The 20,697-nt window shown below is 44.1% G+C and overlaps 1 protein-coding gene across 2 annotated transcripts in view; it reads left to right on the plus strand.

The window, feature by feature from the left end:
• Positions 1–20,697, plus strand: part of REN (renin) — a 713,915-nt gene that overhangs the window by 363,038 nt on the left and 330,180 nt on the right. For both annotated transcript variants that reach the window (XM_073615843.1, XM_073615842.1), the window contains exon 5: positions 19,087–19,283. In XM_073615843.1, coding sequence (XP_073471944.1) covers positions 19,087–19,283 — 197 coding nt within the window. The remainder of the gene's footprint in view (positions 1–19,086; positions 19,284–20,697) is intronic.

The raw sequence follows: 20,697 nt of genomic DNA on the forward strand, positions 1-20,697 counted from the left end.
CCAGTCCTGTGCAGGATTCAGCATACAGGCTGATCCAGGAGGCTTCTGCGTCCCTCAGAGCCTTCCCCAGTCCTGCAGAGGCCTTTGCCTGCATGGCTGCCACCAAATTGCAGGGCATGCAGGAGGGCCAACGCAAGCTCTCTGAGGACCTGATTTATAAAGTCCTACGTAAGGGGGAGAGTGGGGAACTGACACCCAAGACGGATGTCATTGAGATCGACGATCCTCCTCCTCCTCCTCCTCCTGCTGCCACAACTCCACCACCACAGCCAAAGCCTGTAAGGAAGCGTGGAAGGAAGACCAAAGAGTGATTGCCCTGGGTTCAGTCTGGTCTGACAAAAGCTGCAGTCTCTCGTATGACCACAGCCTGGGGACACAGATGTCATCTGCTGCTTTCCAGATCTCTGGGACTTCTGGACCAGACTGTCCTCCCTTAGATATGGACTCCTCAGGCCACCAATTTTGCTTTTAAATAATTGATGTCTGCCCTGGGGGTCCAAGGCTTCGCCCACTTCTGCAGTTTCTCCAGCGTTGCCTCCCTCTTTGTTTTTTTATAGTTGTGATCCCTTAATAAAATTTTTTTAGGTAAATTCTACTCTCCTGTGTGTGTTTTCATCCAAAAAGGACAGTTTGTTGGTGACGATTCAGGTACATTTCTAACATAAAATGTGAAATTAACAAGGGACAACAACACCAAACAATCTCCTACAGATTAAATAGAACAACATATCAATGGTGTTGTGGGAACTTGTCACAAAAAACACACAAACATTTTCGGGAGTACAAATCAAAATCACCAAAAGAAAAAAAAAAAAAAGAGAAACACAAAAAAAGATTCTACATTAAAGGCAAAAAAAAAAAATATATATATACAAAAATATGTTGTCAGATGTGAGAAATCAAAATATATTGAGGGAATCCCGATAAATAGTAACGAAAGAAGTTTGTGAGAAGTGTGTGTGAATATGAGCAGCAAAACTACTTTATTCTTGTCACATTATAAAGAAGAAGAGAGTGCGCTGTATTAAACCATTTTGAACATTGCAGCGTGACGAAAGTGCTGTATCCATTCTGAACGCTAAGTTTACCAGAACGAGCTGTCCCATCTAGGAATTTCTTCTGAGCATGCGTGGCACTTTGTGCGTTGGAACAGGCCACACACGGTCGGAATTGACGCAATCGGATTTTGTTGTCGGAAAATTTTATCTCCTGCTCTCCAACTTTGTGTGTCGGAAAATCCGATGGAAAATGTCCGATGGTGCCCACACACGGTCGGAATTTCCGACAACACGCTCTGATCGGACATTGTCCATCGGAAAATCCGACCGTGTGTACGGGGCATTAGTGTATTCCGTTTGGTAATAGCAGTTTATTTTAGTAAAAAAGTTAACACACGCTATACAGTGCAAGTGAGGGAATTACCATACAAATAAAAAACAGCATGTTCTCGTCATAACAGCTGAGAGATGGCTGCGGGTGACGTCTGGAATTAATTAATTATTACGGGGGCAGAGCTTAATTCCTGACGTCACCCGCAGCCACCTCTCAGCTGTTCGGGCGCGAACAGGCTGTTTTAATTTGTATGGTGATTCCCTCACTTGCGCTGTATAGCGCTTGTTAGCAGTTTATTTTAGTAAAAAAGTTATTACCTAACGGAATACACTTAGAGTTCTTCTCTCTGTCTCTGGGATTGCTGCTTTTGTCAATGCACTGGAGGTTTTATCTTCTTTACCACTGCACTGGAGAGCAGCCTTTTGGAATCACAGAGGACATCCAGAGGGGCTGTGCAGCTTCCATCCAGCTCCCATGGAACTTATGCCTGTATGACCTCCTATAATAAGAGGTCCACCTTATCCGGTAAGGAAATTCATGTGTCTGGGGTGGAAATTATCAGTGTTTCATACAGAAGAGGGATCTTTTTATCTTTGATTTTATGGACTGTATTTATAGTCAATCATTTGCGCTGCACTAATATTGTTTTTATAGTTTGTATTCGATCTAAGACCGATACTTTAATCTTGGGGCAAATGCCATTGTTGATTTATAGGACATGTCTGCCCAAAGGAACATCGGGGTTACTGGTCTGCATGGCTTTGATGTGGCGATATAATCTTTGACATAATTTCTGTACAGTCTTGCCCACATAAAAGCAATTGCAACTGCATGTTAGTAAATAAACAATTGCACTGGTCTGACAGTTTGAAAAGGTTTTAGGCATAAATCGCATTCCATTAGGTAGGCAAATGTTTCTCCTGGGGTCCATATATCTGCAGTATGTGCATGAGCCACAGGGAAACGTTCCCATTGTTTTACAGGGATCTCCTCTCCTTGATCCCTGGAACTCGCTTTTAACCAATAAGTCATTTAGGGATGTAGCACGTCTGTATGTTACAGTGGGAGCCGAGGGTACATAAGGTCCCACCGCAGGGTCTGACATCAAAAGGTGCCAATATTTCCTACAAATTTGTGTGATTGAAGTATTGTCACTAGAATATGTAGTGATGATACGGCTGTGGGTCTCCGAGGGTTTCTTTTTAACAGTCAGCAAATAATGTCTATTTTTGTTCTATGCTCGCTTAAAGGCCTTTTTGAGGCATTTGTGACTGTATCCCCTCTCCAAAAGACATTGCTTTAGATTATTTGCTTCTCGCTAAAAATTTAAGTGATTGGAGCAATTGTGCTTAATTCATAAATATTGTCCATATGGGATGGATTCACCTAGGGGTCTGGGATGGAAACTGGACGAGTAGAGGATGGTGTTACCTGCAGTGGTTTTCCTGTATAATTTGCAAGATAACATATTTGTATAATTTTTAAATATCTCAACATCCAAGAATGTAACCATGGATGGATCAGAAATCATAGTAAACTTTAGATTAAAGTCATTTTTATTTAAAGCTGATAGACATTCATCCAGTAGTTTGGAAGGTATGGACCTTCCAAACTACTGGATCCAGACGATGAAGATTTCATCTATGTACCTGTGCCACATAACAGTGTGGCACAGGTACTTAGAGAGATCCTCATCGCAGAAAATATTCTGCTCCCATTCCCCCAGGTACAGATTGGTGTACCCAGGGACACAACAAGTGCCCATGGCTACGCCCTGCACCTGGAGGAAAAGTCGATCGTCAAATGAGAAGACATTATGGGGGTCATTTACTATAGAGCTGCGGCGCTAATTGCCGCTAATTAGTGCTTAAATGGTATTCACTATAGCGTTGGTGAGAAAATACGCCCAAAATGGAATTTACTATAGTTCCCTGAAACCAAATAGTGCCCAAACCCTTACTCTGCTAAAACCTGGAGTAGTGCACATGGAAATAATATTTAGAGCATGATATAATTGCCTAAATGGTACTGAAATATGTGTTATATTATTTAAAGATTTTTGCTTTTAAACTGTGTGAAAAAGTGAAATATGAGATATTTTAAAGAAATATCTTTAAAAGTCTGAGAAGTGAAAAATTCCCCGTTTGGACAACACAGGTGCCAACACAACTGAACATGCTCAGACCTGAAAATAACTCTCATTTTAACTCAAGTGTCTTTTTATAGTAAATACCAAAATGAGAGCTAATTAGAGAGCATTTTTTTGAAGTGAAAATCTGCTCTATTCTAGTCCAAATCAAGTTTCAGCCATTGTTTTTAATGGAACAATTCTAACTTTCACAAAAAAAAACTTTTAATGTTGAGATGAAATGTATCTTTCTCTGAAATAAATTTTCCTTTGGAACATTGTTGCTTCTACTTAAAATATTTTGTTTTTAAGAATACTAGAATGTGGAATGTTTTGATGTTTTGGTAAAATATATTTTTCTGTAACTTTCACTTGTTACTCTCCATCTCACAACAATCTTTACCCAAACTCACACAGGTGTCTTTACAATCCACACACAATACCATTGCTGATGCAAATTTAAAATGAGTCACAATTTTTGTGCTTTTTATTATTTCCAAATATTCATAATTTGAGAGCAGAAAATGTGATATGTGTTCCAACATCAGAATGCAAAATGTAATTCCCAAAAATTTGAGGGTAATATTCTACTCTCACCCACAAAAAAAAACACCAAATATCACAGAATAAATCAAGCAGAATAACTCTTGAGTAATGTAATTCCATCACCTGTATGTCCAAAGAAATGCAGTATTTATGTGTATTTATGTGTAGTTATGCGTAGGAGGTACTCACATGTGGCAGCTCTGTGACATAGAGGTTAGAACTTCTGCTGAGTGTCTGGGTTCAAATCTCAAACATGCTGCTTCGTGTAGAGAAGTTGTCTCAACTCCCAGGTCCTATAACTATGTCTAAATGTAGTATTTATGTGTAGGAGGGTTCCACCACTATTGTAAGTCTTTTCCAGATACACTATTTAGCCAAAAGTATTGGGATGCCTGCCTTTACACACACACAAACTTTAATGGCAGCCCAGTCTTAGTCCGTAGGGTTAAAATTTGATTTGGCCCACCCTTTGCAGCTAGAACAGCTTCTGGCAAGGCTGTCCACAAGATTTAGTGTGTCTATGGGAATGTTTGATCATTTTTCCAGAAGTGCATTTGTGAGGCCAGGCACTGATGTTGGATGAGAAGGCCTGGCTCGCAGTCTCTACTCTAATTCAGCCAAAGGGTGTTCTATCGGGTTGAGGCCAGGACTCTGTGCAGGCCAGTCAAGTTTCTCCACCCCAAACTTGCTCATCCATGTCTTTATGGACCTTGCTTTGTGCACTGGTGTGCAGTCATGTTGGAACAGGAAGGGGCTTTCCCCAAACTCTTCCCACAAAGTTGGGAGCATGAAATTGTCCAAAATGTCTTGGTATGCTGACGCCTTAAGAGTTCCCTTAACTGTAACTAAGAGGCCAAGCCCAACCCCTGAAAAACAACCCCACATCATAATCCCCCCTCCACCAAATCATTTGGACCAGTGCACAAAGCAAGGTCCATAAAGACATGGATGAGTGATTTTGGGGTGGAGGAACTCAATTGGCCTGGACAGAATCCTGACCTCAACACAACAGAACACCTTTGGGATGAATTAGAGAGGAGACTGTAGGTCAGGCCTTCTCGTCCAACATCAGTACCTGACCTCACAAATGCACTTGGAAGAATGGTCAAACATTCTGATAGACACACTCCTAAACCTTGTTGACAGCCTTCCCAGAAGAGTTGAAGCTGTTATAGCTGCAAAGGGTGGGCCAAATGAGTTTTGAACCCAATACTAATGCTGGGATGCCATTACAGTTCATGTGCATTTAAAGGCAGGCATCCCAATACTTAGGCCAATATATTGTATATTGCTTGTGACACTGAGCATGGCTATGGACTTAGGGCTGGTTCACACCACAGAGATGCAGAGAACATGTGTGGGGCTGCCTGTTGGCTAAGTGGGTAGCAGTTCTGTCTAGCAGCACCTGGGATGTTGGTTCAATTCCCCAACATGCTAATCCTTGTGTTGAAGTTTATATGTTCTCCCTGTGTGGGTTTCTCACCTCAATCCACAGACATACTGGCATTTTATTTGTCTCCTATCGAAATAGGTTCTAATGTAAGAAAGTTAATTTTGGACTTTATATTGGAAGCTTATTGCAGCCAGGGACTGATGTTAATGTTTATTAGCACTAATCATGCCCAGGGACTTGGACATTTAAAATTTTAGGGTTTACACTGCACAGGTACATACATGCTTAGAAAACGGTTGCTTTGTTTATTTGGATGCAAATGGACTTCGATCTTTGGCCTGTAGTTGGAGATTTGATGCACATAGCCAAGGGCTAACACAGTTGCGAATAGTATTATGTATTCCTGCTCATCAGGTGCAATCGCTTTAGGCATACATGAAGAGATAGATTGAAAGATACTGGTGGGCATGTACTTCTATTGGGTGTGTCAGTGTGCTAACAATACAACCTCTCTTATATAAAGGCCTGCAGTAGGGGGGTCGTTTGGCCTGAGAAGGTCAGGTTTTTTGCTGTGATTTGTGGGGGAGAAGGAATGATATTGTGCATATTGACAAATACCCAACTAGGGATATTTGATTAAATTCTTGTGCATTTTTTTCAATCAAAAGTGGGTTTTTGTGGCCATGCTGTCAATGTTGTGTGTGTATTGTTCCTGTCTGATCATGCAAACATCATTTGGAAGCATCTGCTTACTTTCTACCCTTTTTGATCTCGTTTAATCGTGTACACCGAAATGCAGCTTCCAGCAGAACATGGTCACCGATGTATGTATGTGTGGATTGTGTGCTGGTGGTGGGTGTTTTGAATGTCTTTTGTAATATTATGTTGGAATGCTTTGTAAGAATGACTTAAGTATGTTTCTATAATCTTGCAGATAAAAATGTGATGTGTTGCCCGTTATACACTGAAATTAAAGCTGTGTCCACTCTAAGGTTTTGTCAAATTTTAGATTGTAAGCTCCTATGAGCAGGGCCCTTAAAATCCCAAAATGCTAAATGTAGCACCATATATCCTGTCCAAATTTTTTTGAAGCTAGTAAATGAATGTAATTTTTTTTTTCTTGCTGGTAAAATAAAAGTACATTATTGAGCTTTGTTGTGGTGTTTTTTTTCTTCTGCTTTTCTTTCTCTTTAGTTTTTGTGGGTGGTGGTTTTGGGAAAGTGCAATATCTCTTATATTTTATTTCAATATGTATTTGTGTACCAAAAAACTAATCTCTTTGCCCTGGTTCACATTGATGCTACTTTGAAATTGCGCTACTTTACTTGAAGTAGCATGAATTTAAAGTGGCAAGGTCAGCATGATTTCATGTGCTACTTGATAGACATCCGTGTGGCTTCATACACAAATGTCTATTGAAGTCGCACCTGAAATCGGCAAAAGTAGTGCAGGAACTACTTTAGCAAATTGGTGCGGTGCCACAAAATCGGTGTCGCATCGATTGGAACAGTGCCATTGCTGCCAATAGTCATGCGATTTGATTTCTCAAATCGCATGACAAATCGCTCCAATGTAAACCTAGGCTTCAGCACACCTGCAAGTAAATGATAAAGGTGCAATCTTTATATATAACTGCTGTGGAGAATTGCAGGTAATGAATTCAGCTGGTGGATAGGCAGTGTTGTATGTGTCAGCTTTAGTTCACATTGGTGCGATCTGACATGTCAAAGCGGTGGCAATTGCACTGTTTTAATTGGTGCAACTTTGGGGTGCAATTTGTATTTATATCAGTGCAGAAACCTGCACAGATGTCTCTGAAATTCCCCCTGCAGTCGGGACTGACATGCGGGAATGAAATTGTGTGATTTCAGCTGAACGATTTCCTCCTTCTGTCATTGTGAACCAGGGCTCAAACTGGGCCTTTTGTTTTTGTCATTCACCTGCCCAACCCAGGGACACAATTTCTTAACGAATGTCTTTAAATATCATAAGTAGAAATACAAATTGACATATCTGCAAATAAACAAAAATAATAGAATTCTAATTGTGGTTGCGATCAAATATTCGCAGCAGCGATCAAAAGAGTGTGGTTTTGCCTTCTGACCCAGAAATAAGTCATTGTAATCACCCGGAAGTTCCTGTGCTGGTCAGGATCTCCATCTAGGTGGACATGGCGAGGAGAGGAGGTGCTGCTCATTTTCCAGATAAGGGTATGATATGTACTTGTGCTTAATCAATGTGGGGTGGATGTGGTAGTTAGATTTGGTGTGGGTGGGGTTCATTGATTTGTTTGGCATCCCCACACATTTGCTTCTGGGCCATGTGCACCAGGGATGAGCCGAAGACCCCCCGGTTCGGTTTGCACCAGAACATGCAAACAGGCAAAAAATTAATTCGAACACCTGAACACCGTTAAAGTCTATGGGACTCGATCATGAATAATCAAAAGTGCTAATTTTAAAGGCTTATATGCAAGTTATTGTCATAAAGTCATTTAAAAGTACTAGCGGCTATATGAATTGTCGGTCCGACAATACACATAAAAGTTCACTGATAAAAACGGCATGGGATTTGCCCACAGGGGAACCCCGAACCAAAATTTTTTTTAAAAATGGCGTGGGGGTCCCCCTAAATTCCATACCAGGCCCTTCAGGTCTAGTATGGGTATTAAGGGGAACCCCGCACCAAAAGAAAAAAAAGGTGGGGTCCTCCTCAAAATCCATACCAGACCCTTCAGGTCTGGTATGGATTTTAAGTGGAACCCCGCGCCAAAATTAAAAAAAAAAATGGCATGGGGTCCCCCCAAAGATCAATACTAGACCCTTATCGAGCACGCAACCTGGCAGGCCCCAGGAAAAGAGGGGGGGACGAGAGAGCCGCCCCCCCTCCTGAACTGTACCAGGCCACATGCCCTCAACATTGGGAGGGTGCTTTGGGGGGTCCCTGAAAGCACCTTGTCCTCATGTTGATGAGGACAAGGGCCTCATCCCCACAACCCTTGCCCGGTGGTTGTGGGGATCTGCGGGCAGGGGGGCTTATTGGAATCTTGAAGCCCCCTTTAACAAGGGGACCCCCAGATCCCAGCCCCCCCTGTGTGAAATGGTAAGGGCCTACCATTTCACAAAAAAAGTGTCAAAATGTTAAAAATGACAAGAGACAGTTTTTGACAATTCCTTTATTTAAATACTTCTTCTTTCTTCTATCTTCTTTCTTCTATCTTCCTTCGGTTTCTTCATCCATCTTCTTCTTCTTCTTCCTCCGATCCTCTGCTTCTTCCTCCGGTGTTCTTGTCCGGCATCTTCCTCTGCGGCGTCTTCTTCCCTTCTTTGTGCTCGGGCTGCTCCGCATCCATGGGAGGCTCCCGCTGTGTGATGCTTCTCGTCTTCTGACAGTTCTTAAGTAACTAGGGCGGGGCCACCCGGTGACCCCATCCCCTCGGGCGCATGGGGACTTCCCCGAGGCTTTTCCCGTGACGTCAGGGGGGGATAGGGAAATCACCGTGCAACAGAGGGGGGTGGGGTCACTGGATGGCCCCGCCCTCCATTATTTAAGAACCGTCAGAAGACGAGAAGCGTCACATAATGGGAGCCTCCCATGGATGCGGAGCGGCCCGAGCACGAAGAAGGAAAGAAGACGCCACGGAGGAAGATGCCGAACGAGAACACCGGAGCAAGAAGCAGAGGATCGGCAGAAGAAGAAAAAGAAGATGGAGGAAGAAACCGAAGGAAGATAGAAGATAGAAGAAAGAAGATAGAAGAAAGAAGAAGCATTTAAATAAAGGAATTGTCAAAAACTGTCTCTTGTCGTTTTTAACATTTTTGACACTTTTTTTGTGAAATGGTAGGGGTACTTTTGTACCCCCTTACCATTTCACATAGGGGGAGGGGTGGGATCTGGGGGTCCTCTTGTTAAAGGGGGCTTCCAGATTCCGATAAGCCCCCGACCCGCAGACCCCCACAACCACCGGGCAAGGGTTGTGGGGATGAGGCCTTTGTCCCCATCAACATGGGGACAAGGTGCTTGGGGGGACCCCAAGCACCCTCCCAATGTTGAGAGCATGTGGCCTGGTACAGTTCAGGAGGGGGGGCTCTCTCGTCCCCCCCTCTTTTCCTGTGGTCTACCAGGTTGCGTGCTTGGATAAGGGTCTGGTATGGATTTTTGGGGGGAGTACACGCCTTTTTTTTTTAAATTTTGGCGCGGTGTTCCCCTTAAAATCCATACCAGACCTGAGGGGTCTGGTATAGATTTTGAGGGGGACCCCACGCCATTTTTTTTTTAATTTTGGCCGGGGTTCCCCTTAATATCCATACCAGACCTGAAGGGCCTGGTATGGAATTTAGGGGGACCCCCACGCCATTTTTTTTTTAATTTTGGTTCGGGGTTCCCCTGTGGGGAATTTCCATGCCGTTTTTATCAATGAACTTTTATGTGTATTGTCGGACCGGCAATTTATTAATAGCCGCGAGTAGTTTTAAATGACTTTCCTGCCACCACCATGGCAGCATACTAGTGATAGGCTCCGCCTTGCTCCCCTCACTCAGGACCAATGAAATAGCATAAATTAAAGGCCAGTTAGGCCCCGCCCCATTTTTTTTGTCCTCATACCTCCACGCACTAGTGAAGAGTAAGCAGTACTATGTTCCCCCCTCTGCCTCCAGGCAGCTGCTGGCTGGGTTAAGCCTCTCCCAGTACGAAGTCCCAGTATCAGGCTGCTAAAAGTGCCAGATTAGCTTGGGAGCTCCTTCTGTGGGTCTCGATGGAGCTGAGCAGTTTTTCCTCTTTAGGAATGAAATCTCCCTTTAAGGTTGGTGTCTGCAACGCTTGTTGGGTTTGGGTTTGGGTTTGGGGAGGCCAGCTTTGCATCCTTCTTACCTTTGCCTCTGTCATTATCTCATTTTCTGCACCTCCTGTTCTTTTCCTCCTGCAGTGGCACTGGTCTGAGTACATTACTCCCCCTAGACAGGTTCTCTGTCCTTTGCTGTCCGTATAGCTTATGTTTGTAGGTTGTGTATAAATAGGTTTGGGGTAGGTGGGTATGTGTGTGTATATATAGATATAGATATGTATATATGTGTATTGTAGGGGATCAGAGGGGTGGACAGCTGGCTCAGAGACAGCCCATTAAAACAAAAGTGGCTTTATTCAGCAAAATGGCAAAATAAACATAAGGTAAGACAGACTTACCTTGTCACACAGTTGTGCACACAGGTACAGCTTACAGTTCAGCAGCACACAGGCTTATAGGTAATAGTTCATGGCTCCAATCAGAGCTACAGTCTTTATGTGGTTAAGCTCACCCAGCACACCTTCCAGCAATGGACATTTTCACACAGCATGCTGCTGTCTCTCTCTCTCCTACTCAAACAGCTCTTCTCTGAAACTTTCAGCCCAGCTGACAATAAGCAGGTCTGAAGGGGAAGTACCTGCCCTCTTCGATTAACCCCTTCTTAACCCTGCCCCAGGCTGACCCTCTGCAGTATGTATATATGTTCATGTATATGTTTGTGTATATAGGTGTGTGTTCTTATGTTGGTTGGTATGTATGTATGTATGTGGGGGGTGTTATATGGAGCGGTATGTGCATGTATTTATATATGCATGCATATTGTATCAGTCACCACCCATACAAAAGACCCTCAACATTTAGGTGGGGACCACCGTGTCAGTAAATTTTCAGGAAAAGAGTGCCCTCTCATGCGCATTGCTTTGATCTGCTTCAGCTCAGCGTGCCCACGCTCTCAAAGGCCAGAGCCAGAGGCCATAGAAAGGCGGACATTCTTCAGAGAAGCATAGCTCAGATGCCGCTCGCTCCCACTCAGGAGAGAGGTTCCAAGGAGAACATCTTAGCTCTTCTTTCCCAGACCCAGCACCCCAACAAGAGTCCTGCAGGACCTATGGCACAGTGCCTATGCCCAGGAGGCTGGTAAGTGAAGTCGGCCTGGTTGAAGTTTGCAGCTGACAGGTAATACCGAATGTCCTTATTACTTATAAGGTGGCACAAAACTTCTGTTTTAAACTCACTGTAATTACTCTAGCTAGCCAGCCCCCTTGTTGTGGGTCTAGCCACTAGCAGAACAACCTGCCTCATGGATCGCTCATCCTCTCAGTACTCTGGAGGAGGGGGCGTAGCCTGCAAATGATTTTAGCTCCCTTGCACCAGAGGAAGATCTGGAGCTACTTGGTGTCAGTTTTTCTTTGGAGAACTGTGTATCCAGGCAGTCATGCAGACCATTACATGGGATAAAAGAAAAAGTCATATTTATCCTTTCAATGAGCAATCACTTTTCCATTAGGAAACTGGTTTAATTCAAGGCGGATATAGCATTGCTGAAATCCATGCCTACAGTGGGACCGATTGTTGTCCAATAGGATGGCGGCTGGGAAGGGCCTGCCACTCAACATATGCCCTTACCTTGGTGACAGGTACTTTGGGTTTCTGCTCCCAGGATATGGTTGGAGAGGAAATCCTTAGGGCTGATATCTTGGGACCCGGCCAAGATGTATCAGCAAATTTCACTGCGGAAGCAGCAATAGTCTCAACCTGGTGCCTGGCCAAGGCAATGCTATACTCAGTTATGGCTAGGGGTACCCTATGGTTCACGGGTTACTGGACAGTGGATTGTGCAGATCCTTGGAGGATAGGCACTCATGGTCACTTCAGTGGATTCCTCACTGTTCCTTCTCCGGACCTTTTTCTCCCCCTCGGAGCTGCCAGATCCACCGAAACCACAGAGGTTACAATACTCTCTCTTAATAATCTTAATAATCTCACAGGAGAGATTGTAGGTTTCCTACCCACCTCTGTTTGTAGGTCGCGGGGGTTGGAGAGAATTCGCTTGCAGCAGATGGCTGGAGGCTTTCGCTAGATCGTCAGGATTCTTAGCCTTACATCCCAAAAATTTTTTCTTTTCTTTTTTATTTCAAAGTAAGTAAATTTGGAGATTGGTTGGACACATCTCCACTTTATCAGCCTACCTTTTAGCCTATGAATATCTCTAAGAATATTCACAGAGGTTTCAGTGCCGTGTCAGTTCCTCTTGGAGAACAGGGTCTCCAGATTCGACACTGCCTGGTCGTCATTCCTTTCGACATAAAAAAAAAAAAGTGCCTGTGGGGGCTCTACTGGTTCCTCTGTTTTGCTTCCATCAGAAATGGATGGTGACGGTCATAAGGAGAATTCTGAGATCAGATGCCTCTACTTCCTGGATGACTTCTAGGTGTCTCAGCCTCCTGGCCGTAATGTTGTCATTCATACCGATGATTCCTTGGGTACATGGGCACTGTTGCTAGTTTCAACTACAACGGAGGAAACAGGATCCGGTGCAGCTATGGTCAGTGTCACGCAGTATGTATCGCGGTCTGCAGTGATGGAAAGACCTGGAGGATGTCACGAACCATCTGACTGGATCAATGTGATGAATCATATCAGCAAGACAACCTGGAAGGCACACTGCAAGGGTCTGTCGGTCAAGGCAAGTGGAATTTGCTAGCCAAGGAGGGTAGTCTCGAAAGCGCTGGAAGGTCAGGCATCCTTTTTTATCACTTTGACCTTGCTACACAGAATCAAGGGTGACCAGTCATCTTGCGATTGAGCAACAGGACAGCAATTGTGTATTTTCAGCTCCAGGGAGGATCTCACGGCAATATGCTATTGAGAGATGTAGAACCCAGAATGTCTGGGTAGGAAGATCACCAGCAAATTCCGGAAGCAAGTTAGCTCCTATGGGACTGGAATACACGGATATACTGTCTATCATGCAAGCTTGCCAGAGCATGAGGGGGAGGCTTGTCCAGAGGTGGCCTACCACAGACAGGCTTCTTTGCTTCTCACAGTAAATGCCAATTTAAGAAGAGGTCTGACTCGGTTTCCGCTCTCCAAAGCAGAGAACAGAAGCTGAGTTTCTCCATGAAACTGCAATCAAGCCTACTGTATATGTTTTTCCCCAACTTCTCTCATAATTAAATTCCTCTGGAAGCTGTCAAGAATGAGCATGGTAGTCACGACCACCCCTCCATTCTGACCATAGGAGTCTTGGTGCTTCCTGGCTATCTACTTCAGAATACAGAAGTCGATTCCCCTTCACATATGCACAGACCAGGGATGCAAGCATAAAGGCGGGACGGGGAAGCCGCAGAACCTAGATTGCTCCAGAGTTGCTCCAAGAGTGAGCTCTACTTTGGGGGGTGCGAAAAGCACTCTACTAACAGCCTCTATGCCAAGATCTGGAACAAACTTGATATTATTCTTACTGCGCCTTTGGTGGCAGCTGTTCTGGTCTTCTTGAAGGTCAGATTGGACATGAACCTTACCCTATACTCTTTTGAGGTTGCGGGTGTCAGCAAGAACAAGGTTTAATTTGTCCAAAGGCCCTTTGGTTTGAAAAAATTTTAAGATAGGCAGGAGGTTTCGTCAACCGCGAGAGAGAATCTTTCACAATTAAAATCTTTCGATGCTGTTGGGGTTTATTTCAACTGTTTACTCCAACAGGGCAGTGTTCGGTTTAAGACATCGCTTACTAACCAGTATTTAGCGCAAATCGTCAAACAGAAGTCGGTTCGAGTTCCAAGCCCTTAGAGCTTCAGAAAAGCATATTGCTTTCATTACAGGAGTAGAGCTGCATCCTGTAATTCAGCTTATATCAGAGGTAGCGACAGCCCTCCAACTATCAATCATCTGTCCATTGCCGAACTTTCCAGACGTTCCAGCAAGAAAACCACGCAAATTGGTAATTCCCAGAGCTTGAAAGAAGTTTCTGTCCACAATTGCTCTTTTCAGTTCATATGATAAGTCTTTCACTGGTCCAGATGGAATTCATCAGGCATGAGAGGTTGCCTCCTGGACTTTAGCAAGATTGGTTGTGCAGATGGGAAATGGGTCGTGAGCCTCCTTCAGTGGCAGGATGCATCCTCTTCCGGAGGGGTTGAGGCCTCATAGGCGGCCCAGTTGAAAGCATCTATGGATTAATTCTACAGGAAAGTGGCATGCTTTTCCCAGCATACCTTTTCAACCTTTACAGAATAGATCTGGGTGCCTTGTCATCAGTGGGCTTCAGAGGAATGACTGCTCAGTCTTCTGTCCCATTTGAAAATATATATATATAATATATTTAAAATAATTATTTTGGTTTAAGTAGAACCCACCCTGTCATCTAGGATATGTATCACTAGTATGCTGCCATGGTGGCATCAGGAAAACGGAAAATTGTATCATACTTACCGTAATTTTCCTTTCCTGACGCCAATCCATGGCAGCATACGGACCCACCCTTGTGCGTTTCGGTATCTAGCTAATTACGAAGAATGGGGCGGGGCCTAACTGGCCTTTAATTTATGCTATTTCATTGGTCCTGAGGGAGGGGAGAAAGGCGGAGCCTATCACTAGTATGCTGCCTTGGATTGGCGTCAGGAAAGGAAAATTGCGGTAAGTATGATACAATTTTCAGTTTTTTTTCCTTTGAAATGTCATTTTGCTGTCAGACTGTTCTAAACACAGGAAACATGCGCCCCTTTACAGGCATACTATAGACACCCCCCAGGTACGAAATTTAAAGGAATATTACACTTTTATTGTTTCACTCTAAGCATTATTAAAATCACTGCTCCTGAAAAAACGTCCAATTTAAAACATTTTTTTTGCATTGATACACGTCCCCTGGGGCAGGACCCGGGTCTCCAAACACTTTTTATGGCAAAGAACTTGCATATAAGCCTTCAGTGAGAACTTTGGATTTTGCAGATTCCATCTGACAGACATTATTGCCGGCAATAGCGCTGCTTTTCATTTGCATTAGTAGCTGACTTTCTGAGAGTTGAAGTAATTCTGGCCTTTTTTGAGAGTTATTTTTTGGTACTGCAGGACACGTTTTTGGCGCTATAGTAAATGACCCCCTATGTCTCAAAATGTAGTCCAAAGAGAGGAGTATAAAGTCATTGAAAGAACTTTCATGATGACTTGTTTGTGAAAGAATTTTTTGCACGCATGCAAGTTTCTTAGAGTGGGGTATCGAACTGTAAAGTGCTTCCACATCAATACTAGCAAGAATGCAACCCTCAGAGACTTGTATGCCCTCAATGATCGGTAACAAGTGGATGGTGTCACGTACATATGAAAGTATGGAGAGAACAAAGGGTCTAATGTGCTCATCCACAAGGCGTGACAGATTTTCCATGATGGCACCATTGCCAGAGATTATGGGTCTCCCTGGAGGGTCGCTGGTGTGTTTGTGGATCTTTGGGAGCGAGTAGAAGGTTGCTAACCTAGGGTGAGTATGAATAAAATTCAAAGTTTGTTTGGAAATGACCTTATTTTGAAAGGCCTCATCCACAAAAGCATAAAATTTGTTGTTGAATGCTTGAACAACGTCGGGACCAACTGGGCGGTACCAATCATGATTGGTTAAAATTTTTATGCACATCTGACTATATTTGTCATTGTCTATCAGGACTATGTTTCCCCCTTTGTCTGATGCCTTTATAGTGATTTCATGATAGCTTAGCAGATTTTTAAGGGCAATTTTTTCATTTTCTGTGAGATTTTCCGAAATAGAGGATGTGGATTTAAGATTGTTGATTTCTTGGTCAATTTTAGGAAAGTTGATACACCCTGATTAGAGCTGGGTGCAGGGTATAGTGAAGATTTTTTTTTGAGGGAGGATTTTTTGGGGACAGCTTCCCCGGAGGCAGTAGCTCCTTTGAGGAGGGATTCTAAGTCAGTCGTGTCAATGAGATCCTTGGGTTCACTCTCCTCAAGTAAGGAGTTGAGATTCTCCAAGGGTCGCCTTTCACTTAGGGTTCGAAAACCCTCCATGTCAGGTTTGGTCTTTTCAAACATGCTTTTTAAGAGGAGTTTGCGTGTGTATAGGTGAAGGTCTTTAATCACTTCAAATTTATCCATCTTGTTTGTTGGAACAAAGGTGAGGCCTTTAGAGAGGACTGAGACTTCATCTGGTGTGAGGGACTGAGAGGAAAGATTGACAATGTTAAGATTGGTGGGGTGATGAGGTGCTAAAGTGGCATTCGTGGTGTGGGAGTAAGGGAGTTTGGTTAAAAAGTGCTAGACTGTACTAGCCACAGACTGAGGAGTACAGGCTTCATGTATAGACTCCTTGGTTGATTCTTTAATCAAGACTGCTACTTTCCTGACATCCCTTTCTTTCTCAGTTGCTGCCTCCTCCAAGTGGACTTGACCTAGTAGCTTGTCAGGCAATGACTTTCCGGCACAACAGCAGCAACTATTAGGGCTGGTAACCTGTGGTGTTAGTAGACAGAGAGCAATAATATTGAGAGGTGAGATGATGACCTTGATCAATGTTGTCTGGATGCCTGCGCCTAAATGGCAACTGTTCTGGCTTTTAAAGGGCTCCCTCTATCTTGAGGTCCTTGCAGGACTGTATGCTGCTTGCTCCAGGCAGACTTGACACAACAACACAGACAGGTGTAGGAAAGCACTGACAAACAGAGAAAAGAAGTTAAAAGCATATGGAAAGAAAGGGTAAAACTCTGCCACTTACACCGAAGCTTGTTTAAAGCTTTCTTTGACAGGCCTGCACCACCAGAATGGGGTCCAACCAAATAGCTCATTTAGAGGCTGTACTGGAAGGACTTCTACCCAGGAGAGGCTGAACCTGGCCGGGTTGACAAACGGTAAGGAATACCTCAAGGCTCCAGTCCTGATCAGGTGAGGACAAAAAGGAGAATGCTGCGAGCTGGATCTGTCTATGATTTATAGTTAACAAGTTCTATCAGGTTATTTGGGGGTGGAGCCACAATCCTTTGTATGCTGCCATGATGTGCCAGGGAACAAAACAATGATATATATTTAATTTGGGTACATTGTTGCTTAGTGAGTATTTGTCATTCAAAATGTGTGCTGAAGTCTGAAAAATGGCCTGGTCAGGAAGGGGGAAGAAAGTTCAATTTTAAAAGACCCTCTCCCCACTATCCACTTCCCTACCCGCGTATGTACATATGACGTCCATCCTGGGTGGACGTCATATGACGGCCTCGGGTTTCCGGCCGTCTAGGGGGCGCGTGCGCGCCGCCGGGGGTGCGCTTAGAGGGCGCGCGCGCCCACCGCGTTGCTCGGGCGCGATGTCCGCCGGGCACCTGCGATTGCCCGTTAACCAGGCCGGACCGTGGATCTCTGTGTGTAAACACAGAGATCCACGTCCTGTCAGCTCAGAGGAGAGCGAGCTGTGTTCCCAGAACGGAGGAACACTGATCGGTCTCCTCCCCTTGAGCGTCCCCTCCCCCTACAGTTAGAAGCATTCCCTAGGAAACACATTTAACCCCTCCCCGCCCCCTAGTGGTTAACCCCTTCACTGCCTGTCACATTTACACAGTAATCAATGCAATTTTATAGCATTGATCGCTGTATAAATGTGAATGGTCCCAAAAATGTGTCAAAAGTGTCCAATGTGTCCGCCATAATGTCGCAGTCACGAAAAAAAATTGCGATCGCCACTATTACTAGTAAAAAAAAATAAATAAATAATTTTTTTTAAAAAATGCCATAAATCTATCACGTATTTTATAGACGCTATAACTTTTGCGCAAACCAATCAATATACGCTTATTGCGATTTTTTTTACCAAAAATATGTAGAAGAATACGTAACGGCTGAAACTGAGGAAAAAATTTGTTTTTTTTTTTAAAAATTGGGATATTTATTATAGCAAAAAGTAAAAAATATTGTGTTTTTTTCAAAATTGTCGCTCTTCTTTTGTTTATAGCGCAAAAAATAAAAACCGCAGAGGTGATCAAATACCACCAAAAGAAAGCTCTATTTGAGGGGGAAAAATGGACGTCAATTTTGTTTGGGTACAACGTCGCACGACCGCGCAATTGTCGTTTAAAGTGCGACAGCGCTGAAAACTAAAAATTGGTCTGGGAAGGAAGGGGGTGAAAATGCCCTGTATTGAACCGGTTATACAGTATTTTTTTTAATTATTTTGCTTTGGTGAATTGGAACTTTACTCAACAGTGGAAGTTACACTCCCCCTCCCCCCCCAAATGATCTGAGTGGAAGTCCCCCCCCCCCCCCGCCCGCAACCTTCTGGGACCTGTAATGTGTGGCACCATTCATATATCACAGTGGGGCTTGTATGAGCAGTGAGCAGCCGTCAGTGAAGCTGCAAGAAGTCACAGAAGTCACAGCTGGTCACAGTTATTATGCTGGTGTCGGGGGCAAAAGACCGGTGAAGAAACAGGCCAGGTTAGGACAGCGTTAGATCCTGGGACAGGTGCGTGTCTGTTTATTAAAAGTCAGCAGCTACAGTTTTCATAGATGACTAAAGAACTGCTTTAAGTGTCCCCCATGGCAGTGCTCAGCTTTCCATTTCAATTTTTTACAATTGTTTGCCCGCTAGCCCCAAAATAGGCCAGGTTTTAACAGCAGGATTCATCCTTCATTTTGTTCATCAGGATTCACGACAAAGTTTGGGTTCACTGAACTTCAAAACAGATTTGCTGAATCTTCAGAGAATACAACCCGAGCAGATTAGCTTTTTATAATATTATAGTGCTGTCATATGACTTATACAGTTTCATTATTTTTAATAGAGTTTGTAGAATTATTATAGAAGTTTTGTTATAAATGCAGTAACTGCTCTGTCTCCTCTGCTTCAGGATTGTTCTTGTTATGTTATTCCATAGCTTGGACTAATCATCCTGTCGCCTTTTGTTACAGGTTGCTGGCATTCTTGTTACTCAAGTTTTTGCTGAGGCCACAGCTCTCCCTGCATTTCCATTTATCTTTGCCCGTTTTGATGGTGTTCTAGGAATGGGATTTCCAGGCCAGGCAATTGATGATATCACACCAGTCTTTGACCATATTCTGTCAGAGAAAGTTTTGCGAGAAGAGGTTTTCTCAGTGTATTACAGTAGGTGAGAAAAGAATGAAATAATAAAAGTTCTCTAAAGCATCACTAGATAGTTTCATAATATTTATTATTTGGAATAAAAAGTCCCTATATGGTACCTGAAATTGTAATTTCTTGGCATGATTTGATTTACAGTTTTTACACTCTAATGTTTTGATTATTAGCTGTATAAATTACAGTATATATTTTAAATTGAAGAGAAAATGCAAGCACAAACTTTACATCAATGACAAATGCTATCATGTATGCTTATATATTCCTGATGCTTGCCATTCCCTGTTGATAAGTTCCCCAAACCTTCATAAAGATGTCACTCACACTAAGATGGCATTCCATGTGGTAACAAATGCTCACACTGCACACAAAATGCTCTTTTAAGTACACTCCATAGTTCATACACTACACATTAGTTAGAAGGGCTAAAACTCAATATGAGTAAAAGTGAAAGTCCCAAGCTCTACCTTGGCCTAGAATTTGTGGATTCCATGTGGGCACAGGGATTTATCTGAGTATTAACACAGATACATACATACTCAACAACGTGCCCAAATTATTTGTTATTGTTACCTTAGAAACAGTTTAGACCAGTGGTTCTCAACCTGGGGGGTCGGGACCCCCCGGGGGTCAAATGACAATTTGCCAGGGGTCACCGAATCCTGGGCTTTTCCTGAATCCCACACCGCTCTTCCAGCCTTTTGTGGCCACCCAGCAGGGCTGTCCCTGGAGCCTGTGGCTGCCCAGCTGGGCAGTTCCTGGAGCCCGCGGCCGCCCACTCAGCCTCTTCGCAGCCGCCCATTCAGTTCACAGCATGGCTGGGGGGCAGAGACTAAAGGTCAGCTGACTGGTGAGGAATGTGAAGTGGGAGGGGCTGGAGGAGACCCTATCTCCTGATTTCAACATAGGTGTCACTGCTGGGAGACACAGTGAGTAACACTACCTGTGATTATAGTTGCCATTAAAAGTCCCCACTACAGTTCTCAGATCAGCAGATGACCTTGATCAAGAGCACCTGAGTTAGCTGATTAGAACTCCCACCAGCACTGCCACTGATCCCATTCCCCCCCACCATCACTGCCACTCATCCCAACTCCCCGCCAGCACTGCCACTCGTCCCACCCCCGCCAGCACTGCCACTCGTTCAACACCCCACCAGCACTGCCGCTCGTTCAACTCCCCGCCAGCACTGCCGCTCGTTCAACTCCCCGCCAGCACTGCCGCTCGTTCAACTCCCCGCCAGCACTGCCGCTCGTTCAACTCCCCGCCAGCACTGCCGCTCGTTCAACTCCCCGCCAGCACTGCCGCTCGTTCAACTCCCGCCAGCACTGCCGCTCGTTCAACCCCCACCAGCACTGCCGCTCGTTCAACCCCCCACCAGCACTGCCGCTCGTTCAACTTCCCGCCAGCACTGCCGCTCGTTC

This window comes from Aquarana catesbeiana, linkage group LG02 (assembly GCF_042186555.1).
Source record: "Aquarana catesbeiana isolate 2022-GZ linkage group LG02, ASM4218655v1, whole genome shotgun sequence".
Taxonomy (NCBI): domain Eukaryota; kingdom Metazoa; phylum Chordata; class Amphibia; order Anura; family Ranidae; genus Aquarana; species Aquarana catesbeiana.